The following is a 19,864-nucleotide window of genomic DNA, read 5'->3' on the forward strand; positions in this document are numbered from 1 at the left end:
CTGTTGTTGAAAAGGACTGTCTTTCTGAGGTCAGAACACCACTCAGTGTGCTGAGCCAGGCTGGGGGCTGCACTAAGGGATGGATAATGTGTTTCTGGAAAATTTCCTGCTTCGGAAGTTTCTTGTCTATCTTTACAGGTGAGTATTATCTTCCAACCAGCACTGTATTAAAAGGAATAATTTCACTTTGTGGTTACAGAAATTTGTACTCTTTCAGTAGCGTTGATTACAAAAGAGGGAAAAAGAAGGCTAAAAAAAATTTAAAAGTTTCTGTATATAGATTAAATTAATTTCTGCTTTGGCTTTTCTAGAGACTGTGAGCAGGACAACATGGACGGGGCTGCTGTTTTGCCTGCTCTCAAGTTGGAAACTTCAGCTTCCCAGGCTTTTAGTCTTTTTCCTTGAAAACAGTTCCGTTGAATATCAAAATTAAAAAATAGATACTTAAGGGAGCACCTGCAGTAGAAGTGAATGTATGGAATCATAGGATGGTTGGGGTTGGAAGGGACCTTAAAGATCATGGAGTCCCAACCCCCTGCCCTGGGCAGGGACCCCTCCCCGTGTAGACATTCCTGGTGTCACTGAAATGAGCCTGAACTGGGTTCAGTTAAAATGGAATCAGTTTTAGGCACATCAGCAGCTAAGAAGTCTAGACATTTTTGGGTAGGTTACTAGATTTTGTTTTCTCCTCATCTAATACCCCATTAATACCCAGTTTGGATACTTAATAACTTTTAAGTGAGCTTGGAAAGTGGGACTGAAAGTATTGCTGTAAATCCTTATGTTATTTCTAGACAACAGGCCACAATTAACTTACTAGTACATAACCGTTTCCAACTTTGTTTTTAAAAGTATCAAAACCGGGTTCTTGCTCTTGATTCAGCGAGCCTCTTAACAAATAAACAAGGAAACAAAAAAAACCTTAGCTTTTACCTTTTGCATCATGCTCACACAAAGGAAAACGTGTAGGAAAAAGCCACAAGAATATTTTCTGCTGCTGATGGTCCTGTTTCTGTCACGTCCCCCTGTTCCTGCCTGCACAGCTCTGGCAGTCAGTTCCTCTGCTCAGAAACGTTTCTCGTGTCCTGTATTTTCAGGAGTAACGAGGGCTTTGGTCACCTCTCGTATCAGTTCACCTCTGGGACAGGGTTTTGGCAAAAATTGGGCAGATTTGGTGAGTTGCAAAATTGTGGTGACTGTTTTTATGAAAGCAACGCTTGTGACTGTTATTTTTTCTGCTGCATTTTCTTACCAGGTGTGCCAGAGGAAGCAGCTGTGCTCTCCCTTCCACCAGGAGCCCTCTGCAGAGGATGCCAGCCCGGGATGGGGGAAGTCGGTCCAAAACCAGGTTTGACCCGTTTCTGAGCAGTTGAACTGCTGCTTTGTGAGCATGTGGCCAGGTATTGTTCAGTGCCTTCTCCTCATCGTCACCTTCTGACACAGTTCTGCTTAAATCATTTTTTGGACCATTTAGAGCAAAGTGCTACCAACATGAGTAACAGGGATGGAAAAACTCTAATATCCTACAGCAGGTGACGGGGTATTCGGCCAAGGTCTGAAAAGTGCTGAAGTATTTGATGCCCAAAAATAGGAGTTCATTTACATAGGCTTTTTTAATGCTAAACTAGTAAAGGCTGAAATAACCCTTGATACCGTGTAGACACCCCTGCTTGTGCTTGCCCATCTGGGTGTCCTTCTGTAACTGGTAATGCCTGTAGTTGCTGTGGGAAAGGGTCATCTTAGTTCATTTCCCACCAGTTGAATTATTCCTGTGATGTATCTCTGTTCCTGGCTTGTCTTTGCAATGACTTTTTTGCCAGTTTCTCCTCTTGTGCTTTCGGGTGTTCACCATTAGCATTTTGTAAGATTCATCCAGAAAAAGAGGTGCAAGAAGACAGCAGCAGTTATTTAAATCCCAGTTGCAAACGGGTAGGGGGAACACACAGAGGCATGCCAGGGGATAAAAACTGCTACCTTGAGCGAGAAACTGGGCACCCTTGCAATTAAATCAACCTCCCTGCTTCCTCCCCTTCACAAAGCTGCCGTAATGGGGGTTGCTCATATGTTTTAAACAGAAATACATCTAGTTGATTCAAATCCTTGACATAGAAATCAGGTTTTTGTGTGTAAAAGCATTGATCTGACTTAACACTTGGCAATTTCTGAGAAGCTCCAAGACACGTCTGGCTGATGTGCTTCTCAAAAGAGTCATAACATAATCCAGTGAAAATTGTATTACTTTGAGAAAAGTTATTGCCACGTGAGATGTGAACTGTTTGGCCCTGTCAGTGAAGCAGCGCTGTCCTGAAGGAGTTTGTCACGGTTTGGGTTGGTTTTGGTGTAAGCAGGAGCCTCTCTGCACATTGTCCCTTGGTGTAACTGTGAACATCAGACCTCACCACTAGAAGTAGACACTGTCTGAAAAATATGCCCCTAATTTCAGAGAGTGCAGTCAGGTCAAGGAAACTTACCTGAAAAGTAAAGTTACTGAAAAGAAAATCGGTTCTGATTTATCTGAAAGCAGACAACATATTATTTTCCTTATTTGTGTAACCTCCTGAAACACTGAACTGATCTTTGCTTCCCAGCAGGGTGCACATTGGCAGAGTTCAGGCCTGGAGCAGATACAAAACATGAAAACTCAGGGAGTGGAGTCATTAAAACAGAAGGTTTAGGTGCTGATGTGCATTTTCAAGTGAAAGCAGTGCACCTTTAGAACGGTGGTGACTTTGCTCTTGTTGCAACACAACCCGTCTGGGATTTCAACACGCTGCCCGAGGGGGCCTGGGAGTTGCCCAGGGCACAGCAGTGCAGAGAAAGTGTGGCTCATTAAGCCAAAACTCTGTTTGCCTTCCCCTCCCTTTAAAGGGCAGTGATTTGCTGTGGAGCAGGGCTGAGGGAAGGGTGGTAACAGCCCTCCATGAACTGTTCTTGGGAGGAAATGTCATGAAAGGAATTTCTTCAAGTCTTTTTTTGTAGCCTAGAGTATGGCTGCTCCAGCACAGGAAAGGAACATACCCTTTCTTCTGGTCTTTTCCTAAATTAAATTTCAGTGTAGATGCTTAATAAGTTTAGCTCAGCCAGACTTGGATATTGTCATGTTTTCATGTTGATGGAAAAGATGCTTTTGTTGATGTTTCTGTGACTACCTCTGCGCTGAAGCGTTCTAGCAGTAAGTGACTCATCTGCTATTTCTGACTCATCTCACGAGCCAGAAGGTTTATTTGGTTTTCATTGAGGTGGTGGTGGTGGGCAAACAGGGAAAAGGGTAAAAAAAACCAAAACAACAGTCATCTTTCTCCCACTCCTCCTTCCCTGACCATCTGGGCTTCATGGAGAGCAAGAAGTGACAAGTGCCTTCTGCATCTACAAGTTTAAACAGTCACTGCTCAAGTGGGGGAAAAAATTCTCTCCCTGGATTCACAAACAGGAAATTGAGCAAGAGTCCTGCGACAAGGGATGATTTGTAAGTGATTGAGGGAAAGCACAACATTCTAAAAATCCCAGGTAATTTTTGTTCCAGTGTGACAATGCAAAGATACTGAGTGCTGTGGCCTCTTTAACGGGAACTGCAATGGACTATATCTTACAGCTCAGTTCGAGACCTGATTCCGTGGATCCCACTGAGCAGTGAGTAGCTCTAATGATATTTTTTAAGCAAAACCACTTCAGCCACCCTTTGAATGAAGGGGCGGGGGCAAGAGAAAAAAAGGAGGGCACTTCCTTTAATAACACTGAAAAATGTCCGTCTTCTGAATGATCTCAAAACTAAACTGTATGAATGTACTGTCACTAAGTGACAAGTGTCACTAAGAGAAATTTGGGTTCGACTTGACTGACTTATGATGCTTTCGTGTGGTTCTGGTCAGCTGGGACAGGACATAATAACTTTAAGGGGAGGGTGATTTTTGCTCTCCAGTGGGAAGAAAGTAATAGTGTGTTGCTCTGCGCAGGTAGGATGGAAAGCAAGGCCCTGATTGAAGGTCTCAAGCTGAAGTCGAAGGGTTTCTGGAAGTATCCCCAACTGGATAACTGGTTCAGCTGTAAGTTGAACTATAAATTCATTTGGAATGGTTATCAAAAAGCTTAATTTCGTATTTTTTTTTAATTAGTGCAGTCCTTGTCTTTTTTCTTTCAGATTTAGAGATGTGCATATTTCGGAATCTACTTTTAAAGCAGTTACTTATGTTAATATTTCCCGCTATGAAAATAGCTTCTGCTTAAGCTTAAAAGCCCTTGTGTGAGGAGAACGAGAAATCAAGATATTTGAATTGTTAATAGGCGGCTGGTAGAATTGCTCAGCATCTCCGCCTGCTTTCGGAGGTGGAGAAAACTGGCAGATAGGAGAGACACACAGCGACAGAGAGGGCTCGGGCTGGGGAGGAATATCCCCAGGGGGGCTGTGGTGGTAATTTAACATCTCTCAGCAGAGCTGTGTTGGTGCCAGCGGGATTTGAAGCAGCCAGGGAGAGCTGAGCATCTGCTGAAGCCGTGTGCTGCGGCGGGAGGAGGCCAGCTCTGCACAGGGGACACGTGGCCTGGGAGCTGGGGAAGGGTCTGTCACCAGGGACAGACCCCACGTTCCTCTGGTACAGCCTCAGCTCTCCCCCCAGGGGGAAAGCAGGCTCGGTTCCTGCAGTGAGGCTGGAAATCAGCCTCCTTCCTCCTGCGGGCACAGACGGGGCGGGAGCACTTTAAATAATCAGCATTTACTCCCTGTTTTAAGAGAAAACGAGTAGGTTTTTGTGCGACCAGCCCGCTTTGCCAGTGCTCTCTCATCTCAGCTGAGGAGCTGAGAACAAGGGCTGTGTGATGGTTGTGGAGCTAGGAAAGATTGAGGAGGAAAACAGGAGCACCCAGCAGCTGTGTGTCAAAGGGCTGTGTGCAGCCAGCACCTTTCAGGTAAAAAATAGTTGTAGGTGGGCAGAAGTGTCCCCAGAGCTGGGCAGCAGCTAAGGCTCTGACTACCCCAGTCAAAGTGTGTGCAAAATGTGCTCACTGGAGCTTAGATGTATCAAAGGGCTGTGTGCAGCCAGCACCCTTCATGTAAAAGTCCCCACCTCAAGTACTGTGTCCAGTTTTGGGCTCCCTACCACAAAAAAGACATGGAGGTGCTGGAGCAGGTCCAGAGAAGGGCAACAAAGATGGTGAGGGGTCTGGAGAATAAGTCTTATGAGGAGAGGCTGAGGGAGCTGGGGTTATTCAGCCTGGAGAAGAGGAGGCTGAGGGGAGACCTTATTGCTCTCTCCAACTCCCTGAAAGGAGGGTGTAGAGAGGTGGGGGTTGGTCTCTTCTCTCAAGTCACAGGAGACAGGACCAGAGGAAATGACCTCAAGTTACGCCAGGGGAGGTTCAGGCTGGATATTAGGAAAAATTTTTTCACCGAAAGGGTTCTCAGGCATTGGAATGGGCTGCCCAGGGAGGTGGTTGAGGCACCATCCCTGGAGGTGTTCAAAAGACGGGTTGATGTAGTGCTGGGAGGTCTGGTTTAGTGATGATGCTCCTTGTTTGTTGTGTGGGTGTCTATTTTTGTCAGTCAGGTTGACGGTTGGACAAGATGATCTTTGAGGTCCCTTCCAACCTAGAAGATTCTGTGATTCTGTGATTGAAAAAATAGTTGTACGTGGGCAGAACTGTCTCCAGAGCTGGGCAGCAGCTGGGGCTCTGACTACCCCAGTCAAAGTGCGTGCAAAATGTGCTCACTGGAGCTTAGATGTAATAGACACCTAGAGCTTTGCACAGGCTGCTGTGCTCTTGGGGTTCGGACTGTCCCCTCTTCCTGAAGAAGGCTGTGGGAGTCAGTCCCCAGCAGCCTTCTCCAATCCGTCAGAGAACAGGCTGAAATCACAAGGGGTGATTCCTGCTCCCCAGCTCCCCTCCTAACGGGGTGCCCACTTCTGACCCCTGAAATACCAACTGCCTTTAACAAGTGGGCAGAACATGAGCGACCAGTCAGAATGGCTGGGATTGAATGATAAAGCAGCTGGCTTCACTTCCAACCGAGGAGCCAATGTGGAAAAAAAAAAAAAGGCTGGGAGGTCTGGTTTAGTGATGATGCTCCTTGTTTGTTGTGTGGGTGTCTATTTTTGTCAGTCAGGTTGACGGTTGGACAAGATGATCTTTGAGGTCCCTTCCAACCTAGAAGATTCTGTGATTCTGTGATTGAAAAAATAGTTGTACGTGGGCAGAACTGTCTCCAGAGCTGGGCAGCAGCTGGGGCTCTGACTACCCCAGTCAAAGTGCGTGCAAAATGTGCTCACTGGAGCTTAGATGTAATAGACACCTAGAGCTTTGCACAGGCTGCTGTGCTCTTGGGGTTCGGACTGTCCCCTCTTCCTGAAGAAGGCTGTGGGAGTCAGTCCCCAGCAGCCTTCTCCAATCCGTCAGAGAACAGGCTGAAATCACAAGGGGTGATTCCTGCTCCCCAGCTCCCCTCCTAACGGGGTGCCCACTTCTGACCCCTGAAATACCAACTGCCTTTAACAAGTGGGCAGAACATGAGCGACCAGTCAGAATGGCTGGGATTGAATGATAAAGCAGCTGGCTTCACTTCCAACCGAGGAGCCAATGTGGAAAAAAAAAAAAAGAAAAGGGAAAAAAAAAAAAAAGCAACAGACCAAAACAAAATTCCAAACTAAATCCATCTGTCTGCTGCTGCCCTGCGGAAGCTCGGCAGTGAGAGTGTGGCTCTGGAGCCCGGATGAAAGTTTCACTGCTCAGAGAAGGTGCAGCCGGCACAAACACGCTGCTGCAAAGGCAGATTGTCTTCCTACGGGCGGAAAAAATAAAATAGATCCACAGGTTTCCCCTTCCTCTGTGCCCGTTTTGGTTCTCCCGAGTCGCAGCAGGCGATGGGAAAGCCCAGCGGGGCTGGGGGGCGGGTGGTGAGCAGGGCTCCTGCTGCTCCCAGGCTGTTCAGCTGAGTCAGGAGGAATAACCATGGGGCTGGGTGTCTCTTTGTCTCACCGGGCGGGCAAGGAGGCTGCTGTGGGGAGAGCCATCCCTGCCCGGGGGGGGGGAACACAAAAGCAGGGATTTGGAGCAGCCGGGGCCAGTGCTGAGCTGGTGCTTCTGCGGCCAGAGAGAGCCAGGGCTGGCCACAGCCTGCACCCCCTGTCCCAACAGTGGGCACCCCCTCTCCTAGCACCATCCTCTCCCAACAGCAGCTGCCCCCCCTCTCTGGACAGCCAGCACCCCCCTCTCCTTGCAGCCCCCTTTTCCTGACAGCAGCTGGCACCCCCTCTTCCATAGGCAGCACCCCCTCGAGACCAGCACCCCTCTGTCCCAACAGCCTGAACCCCCCCTCCCGACAGCCAGCACCCCCCCATCCCAACACTGAGCACCCTCCTCTCCCACCAACAGCCAGCACCCCATTTCTCCCATAGCCAGCACCCAACAGCCAGCCAGCACCCCCTTCTCCCACCAACAGCCCAGACCCCCTCTCCCGAAACCACCACCCCCTCCTCTGACAGCTGGCACCCCCTCTCCTGCCAGCTGGTGCCCCCAGTAACCAGCACCCCCCTCTCCCACCATCACCCTCCCCTCCTGACAACAGCCACCCCCCCCTCAGAAACCCCGGGATCCCCCAGTCACTCAGCTCAGACAACAGTTACTGCCACTTCCCACTTTTTATTTTTTTTCTTTCTTTCTTTTTCACTTTTTAGGTATTGCCTTTCCTGCTCCTGCCTTTGAGCTGAGAACTACTCCCAGAGAAGTGTCCCGAACCCTCCCAAACAGGCTGGTTGTGCCCCAAAGTGTCCTTGGAGGCCCCTCTGTCCCCGCGGGGGGGGGAGGTTTGCAGTCGCTGCCCCCAAATGTAATTGTGTCCCGGGGTCTTTGCTTTCAGTGGAGATGGCTCCAGGCTGGTCCCTGCCTAACCCTCAGTGGCATCCCCAGAAAGGGAGTTCTGAGTCTGAGGAGACCCACTCGGCTCCTTCGGGGGGGAAAAATGACCTTAAATCGGCAGAAAAGTATTGGTTGGTGATGTCTGTGTAACACCAGCTTCGTGTTTTATGTCAGCTGAGTTAAAAATGACGGATTTGTGAAACGTATCAGCATGATGCAAGTCTAGTTCTTCAGTTAGGTGACAAATTGGTGACCATATAACTGATTTCCAGTACAGTGTAAGTCTTCTTAGAATTTGGGGAAAAAAGAAAACAGGACCCAGCCTCTTATTTTTTCCATTGTATGTGAGTCCATCATTTGGCCCCTCCTAATAACGAGGTGTTTCATGTAACATCCACACGCTGCAGCTGTTTCACTTTTACAACCAAAGTCAACAACCAAAGTGTAACACTGTGAGGAGAGGCAGGGAGAGGAAGGCTGGATTGAGCTGTCCTGCCTGAGATGGAGGGAATGAAAAGCCCGAGGTTTGTGAGCCGTGTCCTCAGGTGGTGGTGCTGGGGGTGATTCCCAACGTGGGTGCATTGTCTGTCGGGTTCCAGTGAGGTCTATGACTTCTGGCTACAGCCAAGTGATTAGCTCCTTCGAGTTAATTTTTCCTTATTTCTGGTGACCGAGCCTCCTGCCGCTTCATTCCACTGAGATCTGGAGGTGAAAACCTTCAAATCACTGCACCTGGGGCTGGTTTAATGGTGGTATCTGCATTTCTCCTCACCTCCAGTGCCAGCAGGGAGTTCCTGGTGGGCAGAGCTGCCTTCCCTGCTCCTGCCTTCTCCTCTCCCACGGGCAAGGGCTCAGGATGGGTGTTGTTTGTGTGTGTGTGTGTGTGTGTGTGCTAACCCTGTTTGCTTTGGTTTTAACTCTGCAGTTTCTGTTATGTTCTCCACAAATGTAGCACTGCAGTAGGAGCTATAGACATAGGTTTTTAACTCTGCAGTTTCTGTTCACGTTCTCCACACATGTAGCACTGCAGTAGGAGCTATAGACATATGCCTCAAATTAAGCAGAAAAAATGTGATTATACTGATAAACGTTTTGCTTGTGTCTCCAGCTGCGGCGATGTGAGACCTGCTCCACGATCCATCCCCTGGGAATTTCAAATCTGTCCCAAGACCTCTGGCACGTGCTGGTTGGAAGGTAACTGAGAGCTGACACTTGCAAGTGCCGTGATGACAGATCCTTTTTTTCAACCCTCATGGGTACTCCGGGGCTGAGATTGACCAAGCACGTCCTAAGAACAGCAGAATCGTTAATAATGCTTAATTACCACAGTTTGCCTTAATGACCCCTGGAAACCAGTTGGGCTGCCGGCTGGCCGGGAGCAGCAGTTTGTGTTGTGTGGAGAGCAGCTGGATGGATGGATGGAACCTCCTCTCACCATCCTGTGCTTCCCTGAAGGTAAGCTGAGGGTGATGCTCGGTGCATTTTGCTGGGTATCTCTGATGATCCACACAGCAAAACACAGGTTTGGGCTTTTCACATGGTTTCTCTTTCAGTCTGAATTAATCTGTGCTTTCTGCACTTAAAAAGCCGTGGCACAGATTGTCATCATAGTTTTGGTTTCATCCTGCACCGAACAGAAGCCCTGAGGTAGCGGGTCCTGTAAAAGTCACTGTTCTGTCTCTTTTGCAGTGATTTCCCCCACACACACTGTGGCTGTGCTTCAGGCAATCACTGCAGATCAAAACGTGTAGGGTCTGGGGGAGAGAAAATATGTGAGAATGGAGTGGTTTGGAAAGTTGAAATGGAAAGCATGTTTGGTTGATACGTTTTTAAAAAGTTACTTCAGAATATATAGGTGATTGATAGAGTGTTACTGTCAACCACTGCTTTAAGGGTACGTGTCTCAGCAATTTGAAATGCTAAAAACCTGGTGTGGCTTCTGTCAGGTACGCCATGAGAAAGTGGTTGTGGATAACTTTTTTTAAAAAAAAAAACAACAAACCCAAACCTCCAAGCAAAATCCAATGATACTTAAACTCTGGCAAGCCTTCAAGCAAAATCCAATGATACTTAAACTCTGGATTAGTTTGGGCTCTTCGGCAGTTGTTGCTTATTCAACGTGTTGAATTAATTGAGTAGAAAGTGTACAATACCTGATGCAATTGTTGCCTATTGCCATTAATCACTGGGTGTATCTGGGCATCGTCTGCTGCTGCTTGTGGCTTTGAGATGGCACCTTTAGGTGCCAGCCCCCTGAGCAGGACGTGTGTATGGTAAGAAAAGGAAAAGAGAAAAACCAAACAACCACAGAAACAAACCACACGTGCAATTCCCGGCTCAGAACTCAGAATTTAGAGACTACAGAGAGTGCCACAGGATTAGGGTCACGCTAAGATGGTCTGAGCTTACTCGTTTACACACACACAGGGAAAAGCAGTGTCATATTGGTGTAAACTTGTGAAGCTATAAATTACAATTCTTATTTTGTATGTATTACCATTGCCTTCTCTGCTTAGTAGCGAGTACTTCAGACTCACCAGCGGAGAAGCAGACTTGCTGTGGAAAAACGCTCGGGATCTTTGTGCAAGAGGTAAGTGTATTTTCACGAGGTTTGAGCGTGAAATGGGTTGTGTGTGCAGTGTGTGCCACAGCCTGGCTCAGCCCCGGCTCTAACGGCCACAGAGCTCCATCCAGAGACTCTGTCAGAGCACGATTTCCCTTTGGAGCTGATCTGATGTACCTGAGCATTGCCCCCTAAATATATCCCTCATTTCCTGTGGGCTGAGTCTGGGGATGGTGTGGCCAGTGGAGTTCATTTGGTCAACTGGATGATTGAATAGAAAATAAAATCAATAAATAAATAAAAAACAGGCAAAAAAAAGCCAGCAGCTTTGCTGTGGATGACCCCTTCCCTGCTCTCACTCCCGTTCAACCACACAATCTCTAGACCCAGTGCAGGAAATCTGGGTGGATGGAGGAGAAAAGCAGTTCTTCTGGCAGGTGTTCACAGCAGCACAGGGTCAGCTTGGACGTGGAGCAACGCCTTTCAACTTGCTGAGCTCAGGTGGAAACTGAAGAGAATGAATTAAAAACTTATTTGGGAATAGGCTTTCTTTTTCCTTTCACATTTTCTGTGTTACAGTTTGTCTCACCCCCATCAGTTACCAATCCGTAGGAAGGTCCTTACTCCGAGTGGTTGCCAGCGGAGGCTGTTTCCAGAGAATATCCCAGAAGAAAAAGGAAAAGCAAAAACAAGTGAGCAAGAGTTTCTGTTTCGGTGGCTCGGAGGGGGGTGTGAGTGCTGCTGGGTGCTGTGACTGACCCCCCAGCTTTGGGGGGAGCACACGGGACCGTGGTGCCTGTGAGGGGAGTACGAACCATTGCCCATAAATAGCAACTCTGCACGAGCTCTGTAATGACTCCACGGAGCTACATTTAGAGGAGGAGCTGAGATTTACTCTCTAAAAAGCAGTATTTCCTTACAGCTGCTATTTCACCCACTCAGACACACGCTCCCCTGCCTTGGAAATGGGGGGGAGCCCCATTTAGCTGTGGAGGAAGAATGGGGGGTCACTGCTGGTGTGAGCTCTGGCATGTTTTCCTGTCACCACGCTTGCACCTGTACATGGTGTGCACACAGAATTCAGTTTTCTGCTTTAACACCCTCTGTGCTGGACTGAAAACAGCACACGGAATCAAAAACTCAGGGTGTGCTTTGTCCTGTGTGTCTCAGGGGTTGCAGAGAGGGTGACACGGAGACTGCCTGTAACTCAGACAGACCTTCCAGGTCCTCCTGCTTCCCCCAGGTCCTCCTGCTTCCCCCAGGTCCTCCTGCTTCCCCCAGCCCTTCGCTTGCTGCTCCCGGACTCTGTGAGAGCAGGAGAGTTCCCATTCCAGGCAGCAGAGGACACTCACACACGTGTCACTCTGCAATCTTTTTCCAACCCACACTGCCGGGTGGGTTTTTTTTAACATGTTTTACTTTTATTCTGTGAGAGAGCCACATCTCGGAGCTCCAGCATCACTCTTTCAGAGTTGGTGTCCCCCTGGTGTGTGCTCCCCCCGTGCCGGAGGGGATGGCAGGGCTGAGATTTGGCCTGGGTGCAAAGAGCTGACTCAGCACCCTTCCCCGGTGTAACGGGGCCGAAGTCTGCCTTGCACCACCTGCCCCACAGACTTTTAACCTCCAAAATGCCATTGCCCGTGCCGTGAGCCACCGCTGCTGTTTCGGACGGGTGGGTGTCGGGGCCAGGGGGGCAGGGTTTGGGTGTTTGGGCTGATCTCCCCCACACTGCTCCCACCACCCCTGCCCGTGGGAAGCTCACGTGCGCGGGGTTTTCATTTCACATTCCACCCGTTGTTATTCAGAAACTGCTGCAGAAACCAAACATGTTTTCCAGCGCTGGATTTTGATAAGAAACCAGCACTGAACGGGCTCTTGACAGCATCGCGCCAGGAATCCGGGCTGTTCTCACAGCTCCAACACACCCTGCCCCAGGCACTGGCAGGAGCAGGTCCTGGCCCTAAATTTCCTCTCCCATCTCCCCTCGTTAGCCTGACTCTTCCTGGGTTAGAGTCCAGGACCGACTGTTCCGTTTCCTTCGCTGTTGTAGGCCAGCTTTTTGCTCTTCAGTAAAACGTCCTTGACTATCTAGTGGGGAAGATGGAATTTATACCACAAGATATGTGATTGGTGGTTGAAATATTTGTGGATTTCCATTCAGATGTGACTGTTACAGCTAAAAATAGTCACCTTCAGCTGATACAAACACGTCAAAGTCCTGGGGAGGTTTTCTTACCGAGCTAAACAACACGGGCTGGAGTCAGGGCGTAAGAAATTCATTCATGGTCACACAGATCTTCTAAGTAACGTAAACCTGGGGAAATTAAGGCTTGAAGAGAGTTTTGGATATCTAATCCATCCATAAGGAAATGTTAGTTATACTGACCCGTTCCTGGTAGGTATTTAGGTGCCCGTAAGAAGCTGGGTAACGATGGGGGTTCCACCAGCTGCCCAAAAACTATGTTCCAGTGGTTTTGTCTCCAGGTGTCACCTTGGAGATGGCTCCTGAGAGGGATAGAGCATCCCGTTAGAGGCTTTAACATGCACGAAGCAGAGCGGAGGGTTTGTTTGATGTATCTTACAGCTCCTCTGTTTATACACCCCGGGATGTTTGCTCTTTTCACAAGAGCAGGGCAGTGTTGACTCACAATGTTGGGTTTGTGATCACTCCGACCCCAGGGCCCTTCCTTCCTTTCTCATTATTTTAGACCATTTTCCTAACCTACCCACGTTGTTCCGAATGCTGTCCGCAGGACTGCTGGCCAGTGGCGGCTACTCCCGCGTCTGGGTGCTGAACTGCTCCTTAAAGAGCATAAATATTAACCTTTAGTTGTTTTCTCATTATTTTAGACCATTTTCCTAACCTGCCCACGTTGTTCTGAATGCTGTCCTTGACCTCTGAAGTGCTAGCCCCCTCTTTCCCCCCAGCCTGCAATTCCAAATTACATGTGTGTGTATTTATAACTGCGTATCTGTGTGGTGGGATGATGTCCGTGCCCACAGAAACTGATTTTAGACCACCTTTCAGGGTGATATTACCAATTTCTTTGAGCGTGGGTCATCTTCTCCATCACTTTGGACAAAGTTTGTTCCTTGTGCAGGTCGCCCGTGAGGAGTGCCAGATACTCCCTCGGGTTAAATTATATCCTCCTCTCCCCATCCCTGAGCCTGTTAAACCTGTCACAGTAGGAGAGATCAGTTTGATGCAATCTGCTCCTGACAAGTCTGCCTGCCCACGTTGTTCTGAATGCTGTCCTTGACCTCTGAAGTGCTAGCCCCCTCTTTCCCCCCAGCCTGCAATTCCAAATTACATGTGTGTGTATTTATAACTGCGTATCTGTGTGGTGGGATGATGTCCGTGCCCACAGAAACTGATTTTAGACCACCTTTCAGGGTGATATTACCAATTTCTTTGAGCGTGGGTCATCTTCTCCATCACTTTGGACAAAGTTTGTTCCTTGTGCAGGTCGCCCGTGAGGAGTGCCAGATACTCCCTCGGGTTAAATTATATCCTCCTCTCCCCATCCCTGAGCCTGTTAAACCTGTCACAGTAGGAGAGATCAGTTTGATGCAATCTGCTCCTGATGGGGCTGGGGCTGTTACTTATCAACCTATTATCTCCTAAAAATAGGTCATTTGTTCCAATATATTTTTCCAGGAATTGAAATTAGACCGACTGTTCCATAACTGCCCAGCTCATGCGTCTGCTTTCTCTTTCCCTCCTCTCTTTCAATTTAGGGATGTTTTTCTATTTTTCCAGTGTTCTGGAACCTTCTCCATTCCACAGCTTTCAAAGATCGTGGCAGTGGCTCTGAGATGGCTTCATCTGGCCAAATAATCCAGAGGGACTATGTTAGTCAGATAACTAAAAACAGAGGCATCATTTTAAGTGCATGTCCCCTCCCGTTCCCCTTCGCCCCCAAACGAGTTCTTTCTCCTTTATTGTGTTTGTTGGTTGGGTTTGGGTTTTGTGGTGTGGTGTTTTTTTCTTTTTTACTAACATAATTAAATATTGAGTAGTTCTTCATCTGTTTTTTTACTGCTTTCAGCAAGCTGGTCCCACTGCTCGTTGCCAGTTACAAATAATCAGCTTCTATTCCTACCTTAATTTAACTACCAACAGCCTTGAATCTTCTTACGTCTCTGTGTCCAGACTCGTGATTCTTCCCTATGGGATCTTCTGTCCTGCAGAACTCTGGAGACCAAGCCAAACCTCCTTTCCATACGCTCAGTATAGATTGAATGGGGCAGGTCTAAGCAATTTTCCAGACCTAGATTTATTCCCATCAACTTTAAACCTTTCCAAACTTTAATAGTCTCCAATCGAAATTCACTGAGTAGATGTCAGCCACGTGCTGTACACACCGAACCTGAGCAAGACCTCTGAGGCACTCCACTGGCAGTGCTGCTGGGACCTGCAGGGACCATGTACGGGTAAGCGTGGTGGAAACCCAGCCCATGGCCCCAGGGATGCCAGGACCTGGAACCACCACAAGGTCAAGGTGGGAGAGGGAACGGTGGGGTGGATGGAGATGGAAGGAGAGGGAACAGCAGAGGGATGGAGATGGGAGAGGGAACGGTGGGGTGGATGGAGATGGGAGGAGAGGGAACAGCAGAGGGATGGAGATGGGAGAGGGAACGGTGGGGTGGATGGAGATGGGAGGAGAGGGAACAGCAGAGGGATGGAGATGGGAGAGGGAACGGTGGGGTGGATGGAGATGGGAGGAGAGGGAACAGCAGAGGGATGGAGATGGGAGAGGGAACGGTGGGGTGGATGGAGATGGGAGGAGAGGGAACAGCAGAGGGATGGAGATGGGAGAGGGAACGGTGGGGTGGATGGAGATGGGAGGAGAGGGAACAGCAGAGGGATGGAAATGGGAGAGGGAAGGATGGATGGATGGATGTTGATGGGAAGAGAGGGAACGGCAGAGGGATGTAGATGGGAGAGGGAAGGATGGATGGATGGATGGATGGATGGATGGATGGATGGATATTGATGGGAGGAGAGGGAACGGCAGAGGGATGTAGATGGGAGAGGGAAGGATGGATGGATGGATGGATGGATGGATATTGATGGGAGGAGAGGGAACGGCAGAGGGATGTAGATGGGAGAGGGAAGGATGGATGGATGGATGGATGGATGTTGATGGGAGGAGAGGGAACGGCAGAGGGATGTAGATGGGAGAGGGAAGGACAGGTGGCACTTCAGCTGAGCAGAGAATGTCTCTGCACCATCCCTACTCACCCGAGTCTCAGGTGCTGCCCTTCCTCTACCTTCAGCCTGTCCATCCCCTCTCTTCAGTTGGTCACACGCTTTTGCGGTCTGCACCAAGATCACCTCTATTACCTTTCTCTTGCAGCCACGAGCTACATCTCAGGTTTCCTTTGTTCATATAAACCCCTTCTAGGAATCCACCTAAATCTTTGTCTCTCTCCTTGAAGACTTGCCTTTGCTTGGGTCGGTAGAGAGGCAGAAAGGAGGGAATGCACCAATGTGAGATGAGGAATTGCAGGATTTCTGTTGGTGAACTTCCAGCTCGGTAAGTGCAGAAGCCAGATACAAACCCAGCCCGGTGAGAGGTGCCACCATTAACCTTAGGGGTGGCCATACTTGGTGAAGCTGTGGGAGCAGAGCTCGGTGGCTGTGAGGGCTCAGCAGAGAACTCTCAAATGCAGGGTCAGTGGGTCAGGAGCTGAGGTCCCACCTAAAGGTTTCATCCCAGGCTTATCAGCATGGAAGGATGAATACGTTCCTTTTGGCAAAATGATTTTTAGCACGGGGGACCAGAGCTTTAAAATGGAATTTTGGAAGCTCATGATGAATTGAGAACAAGAGCCAAGCTGACCTCTCCCACTGGACTTCTCTGCACCAACTGCCACTTTATGCACAATACATTTTGTTTTTTAATGCTCCCATGTAGGGAGTTCTTTGACTTGAACTCCTTGAAGGGCTTGTCCTTCATTTAGTGTGTCCAAGAGTTGGTTCTGTTCAGGGAAGAGGAGCAAAGGCTGCAGCCCGTTTGCTGTGGGGAAACACCAACACAAAACCACAGGAGAGTTTAACAAATTATATTGTTTGGCTGTAATAGCGGTGGGTGCTTCGTCAGCCCTTCATCTTCATCCTGCATCGCTGTCGAGTAACTTGGCCTTTTGCCTGCAGCCAGGTCATGCGCTGGTGTAAATTAGCCCGGCACTAATGAGGCAGAGGAGCTTTGGAAGAAGGAAGCTTTGTCAAGTGACTGCAGGCAGAGGGTCGCTTTTTGGTTAAGCTAAAGGAGGAGTGAATTCGTGGAGTCCTCTAGCTGCCTGCATGTAGTTTGAAAAGGTTGTCCAGAGGATTTATTTTATTTTTTTGTGGAGCAGACTGTCCTCTGAGCATTTGTCCCCCACCCCGGGTAAAAACAACAGGAATTGTTCCCACAGAAACCCTGTTTTAGGGGCAACGATGCCCTTCTAAGAGGCTCATGTTAAGTTATTCAGATGCCTCTGAAACTGTGGTTGCTTATTCCTCCCAGTGATACCCTCAACAGTTTTTAAGGCCGCTCTCTGATACCACCTCCTATAAGGCTTTAATTTCTGAATCTCTAAGCAAGGTCAGCTGTGAGACCAGACGAGGTGGTTGAGGGCTTTGCCCAGTCCAAGCCCCCAAGGCTTCCCAGGATGTGGGGGGGGGGGGTTGTGCTGTCTCCTAAGATAGTAACTTAAAGTGTATTTACTGTTCTCTCTTCCTTTTACCAAGTAATTTCATTTACATTTAAAAAATCAGCTACTACTACAGAGCTAAATAACTTTCAAAAGTAGCTTTTTTTGAGTAGTTTAGCTTGGTTAAAGTTTCTTAATTTTTTTTTTTGAAGGAGGTTTTCTGTCTCATCTCTTCTTACATGAATAACACTATTATTCTATTAATTGTTCTTTTATTTATCAAACAGATGATTGTAAAATCTGGTAGTAAGTGCTAGGATCGTGTAGGGGAAAGGATCTCATAACGAGTGTAGATGGTTCTTATTTCTGTTATGAATCAGTGCATAAAAGAGCACCTACAGATGGAAGCAGAGCTCATGCTGCAGTTTATGGTGAACGTTTGGACTAATTTAGAGACAATGGTGATTGTAATGTATGGATTACGGTAAGTTTCACGGTAAGTGAGATTAATGGTACTACGAAATAATGCTATAATTTTGGACAACTTTTCCATCCCACTTTCTGAAAGTGCCCTCAAGAAATCTTACTGCCCTTTCCGTACAGAGTGAGCTCGATAAACTCTATTTACCAGATCCCTGGGTGAAGTCCTGCACGGCAGACTCTGTTTGCTTACGCTCCTGAGTGACCTTGCTCAGGGCAGCTACAACAGCCCTCTCAGTGCTGTCACCTTCCCCTTTCCGTGGGATTCTGACTGAAAAAGGTGCCACCCCTGTGCTCAGGGAGCACATCTTCTGTTTTCCAGCATGATTTCTCTGCCTGTGACTGCTCTGAGCTTGTAGCACATTCGGTACCTGCTGGAGCCACGCGCCAAAGTAAAAGTAAGGCTGCAGTAGCTTCTGTGACCTCAAAATCCAGTTAATGCACATTTTTACAAGTTAGAATACTTGGTTTAGGTACAGTGACAGCGTAACTTTCATTTTACTATAACGGGGTCCAAGATTCTTTTTAAAATACTGGCCATTCTGTGGGTTCCTGCAGCACAAATGCTGTGGAGAACCCACCCACGTGTCCTCACGCCGCAGGCAGAGGTGGCCACGGGTTATTGCAACTCAGGATCTGCTCCACTGGGGCCACAGGATCACAGAACCACAGAATGGTTTGGGGCTGGAAGGGACCTCTGGAGATCATCCAGTCCAACCCCCTGCCAGAGCAGGGTCACCCAGAGCAGGTCCCACAGGAACGTGTCCAGGGGGGTTTGAATGTCTCCAGAGAAGGAGACTCCACCACCTCTCTGGGCAGCCTCTGCCAGGGCTCTGCCACCCTCACAGCAAAGAAGCTCTTCCTCATGTTTAGATGGAACTTCTTATGTTCCAGTGTTTGTCCATTCCCTCTTGTCCTGTCCCTTGGCACCGCTTAAAAAAGCTTGGCCCCATCCTCCTGACACCCACCCTTTCAGTATTTAGAGGTGTTGATCAGATCTTCCCTCAGCCTTCTCTTCTCCAGACTAAAAAGACCCAAGTCCATCACCCTCTGCTTGTAAGAGAGATGCTCCAGGCCCCTCATCATCTCTGTAGCCTCTGCTGTCCCCTCTCCAGCAGTTCCCTGTCCTTCTGGGACTGGGGAGCCCAGAACTGGTCCCAGTGCTCCAGATGGGGCCTCTCCAGGGCAGAGCAGAGGAGCAGGATGACCTCCCTCCATCTGCTGCTCACACTCTTCCTGATGCCCCCCAGGCAGTGATTTGTCCCCACAAAGTCCTATTCCTGAAGCCAGCCTGGATTTAATAAGCTCTCTTCCAAAGCCCGAAAGACCTGGGTTTTTTTAAATCCCTTCTCTCCATTCCTTCCTCACTGTTTCACAGCAAAGAGGTTCCTTTTGCCAAATGAAGAATATTTGGGATTTGCAGCAGGCTCTTTGCACGCAGGATCCAGCCCGAGAGGGCTCTTCAGGATGCATCTCCCTGGGTTCCATGGGGCTGCTCCTGGATCTGGAGCTCCCCAGCTGTATAAATATTTGGGAGACTGCTAATAGGAATGTTCCGCTAATAGAACAGACAATGAGAGATAAACTAGTTGTTGGGGGAATCAAAGCATGCATTGGACAGATTAAAGAGGAAATAATAAAATTCTTTTGAAAACTCAATTAGAGAAATGGGGAGGGGGGAGAAAAAACCACAACTGGTGTGGTTGTGGACTTGAGCTAGGACCGTGGTTAAAAGTTTGTCCAGCAACTTCAGGTTCCACCGCTTTCAGCCATGTACATCCCACAGAAATATATAGTCCTAAAGGCCTTTAGTTATGAAATATTCTGCTAAATAAAAAAAAAAAAAAGAGAAGTTCCTTAAGAAAGGAACTGTGAGGTGTGGTGTGGGCCGTGTCAGCAACCAGTAAGACCTGGCCTTTCCCCGCTCCCTCCCCAGGCACCAGCCCTTGCCTCCCTTTGGAAAGGGTTAAACTGCCTTTTTTTTGTGAGAAGGGGCACTTCCACAGCTCCCTCCATCAAAAGCACCCTCTCCCGAACCCCACCTTTCAGAACCCAACTCAAAAATAAAGCTCTTTAGCTGGGTTTACAGCCAGCCTGGGCTTTGGAGGAGCCCCCCCAGAGGTGCTCCTTCCCTTTCTCACCTCATTTTTCTCACTTTTGCTGACTCTCAGCCTGCGCCCCCCAATTGCCTTCTGATCGTGCATCCCCTGTCCCAGGATGTGACCCCCCCTCTCCCCTGCCCTCCCTCCCTTGCTCTGCACACGTGGTGCCTTCACTCATAACCACCCTCCTGCTCTTGGAGGCGAAGCTGACTTTATTCCTGCCCTAAAAATT

General features: G+C 48.6%; 1 protein-coding gene across 11 annotated transcripts; it reads left to right on the forward strand.

The window, feature by feature from the left end:
- The first annotated feature begins 2 nt into the window (after nt 1-2).
- LOC106892259 lies at nt 3-18,219 on the forward strand. Of its 11 annotated transcripts, XR_001412837.1 has the most exons (11): nt 3-138; nt 1,256-1,348; nt 3,593-3,630; nt 3,954-4,043; nt 7,665-7,737; nt 8,954-9,039; nt 9,175-9,300; nt 10,362-10,435; nt 11,007-11,100; nt 17,853-17,928; nt 18,133-18,200. XR_001412837.1 is itself a non-coding variant. In XM_014949319.1 (10 exons), the coding sequence occupies exons 1-10, from the start codon at nt 80-82 to the stop codon at nt 17,855-17,857; spliced, it is 738 nt and encodes a 245-aa protein (XP_014804805.1). In that variant the 5' UTR covers nt 3-79; the 3' UTR covers nt 17,858-18,219. The 11 variants fall into 11 exon arrangements, 8 of the variants coding, with proteins under 8 accessions (XP_014804805.1, XP_014804806.1, XP_014804803.1 ...); XR_001412838.1 differs by having other exon boundaries at nt 10,988-11,100; nt 17,853-18,219; XR_001412839.1 differs by having other exon boundaries at nt 10,365-10,435; nt 10,988-11,100; nt 17,853-18,219.
- Nucleotides 18,220-19,864: the final 1,645 nt, after the last annotated feature.

The sequence above is a fragment of the Calidris pugnax genome, unplaced genomic scaffold (assembly GCF_001431845.1).
Source record: "Calidris pugnax isolate Ruff unplaced genomic scaffold, ASM143184v1 scaffold132, whole genome shotgun sequence".
Taxonomy (NCBI): domain Eukaryota; kingdom Metazoa; phylum Chordata; class Aves; order Charadriiformes; family Scolopacidae; genus Calidris; species Calidris pugnax.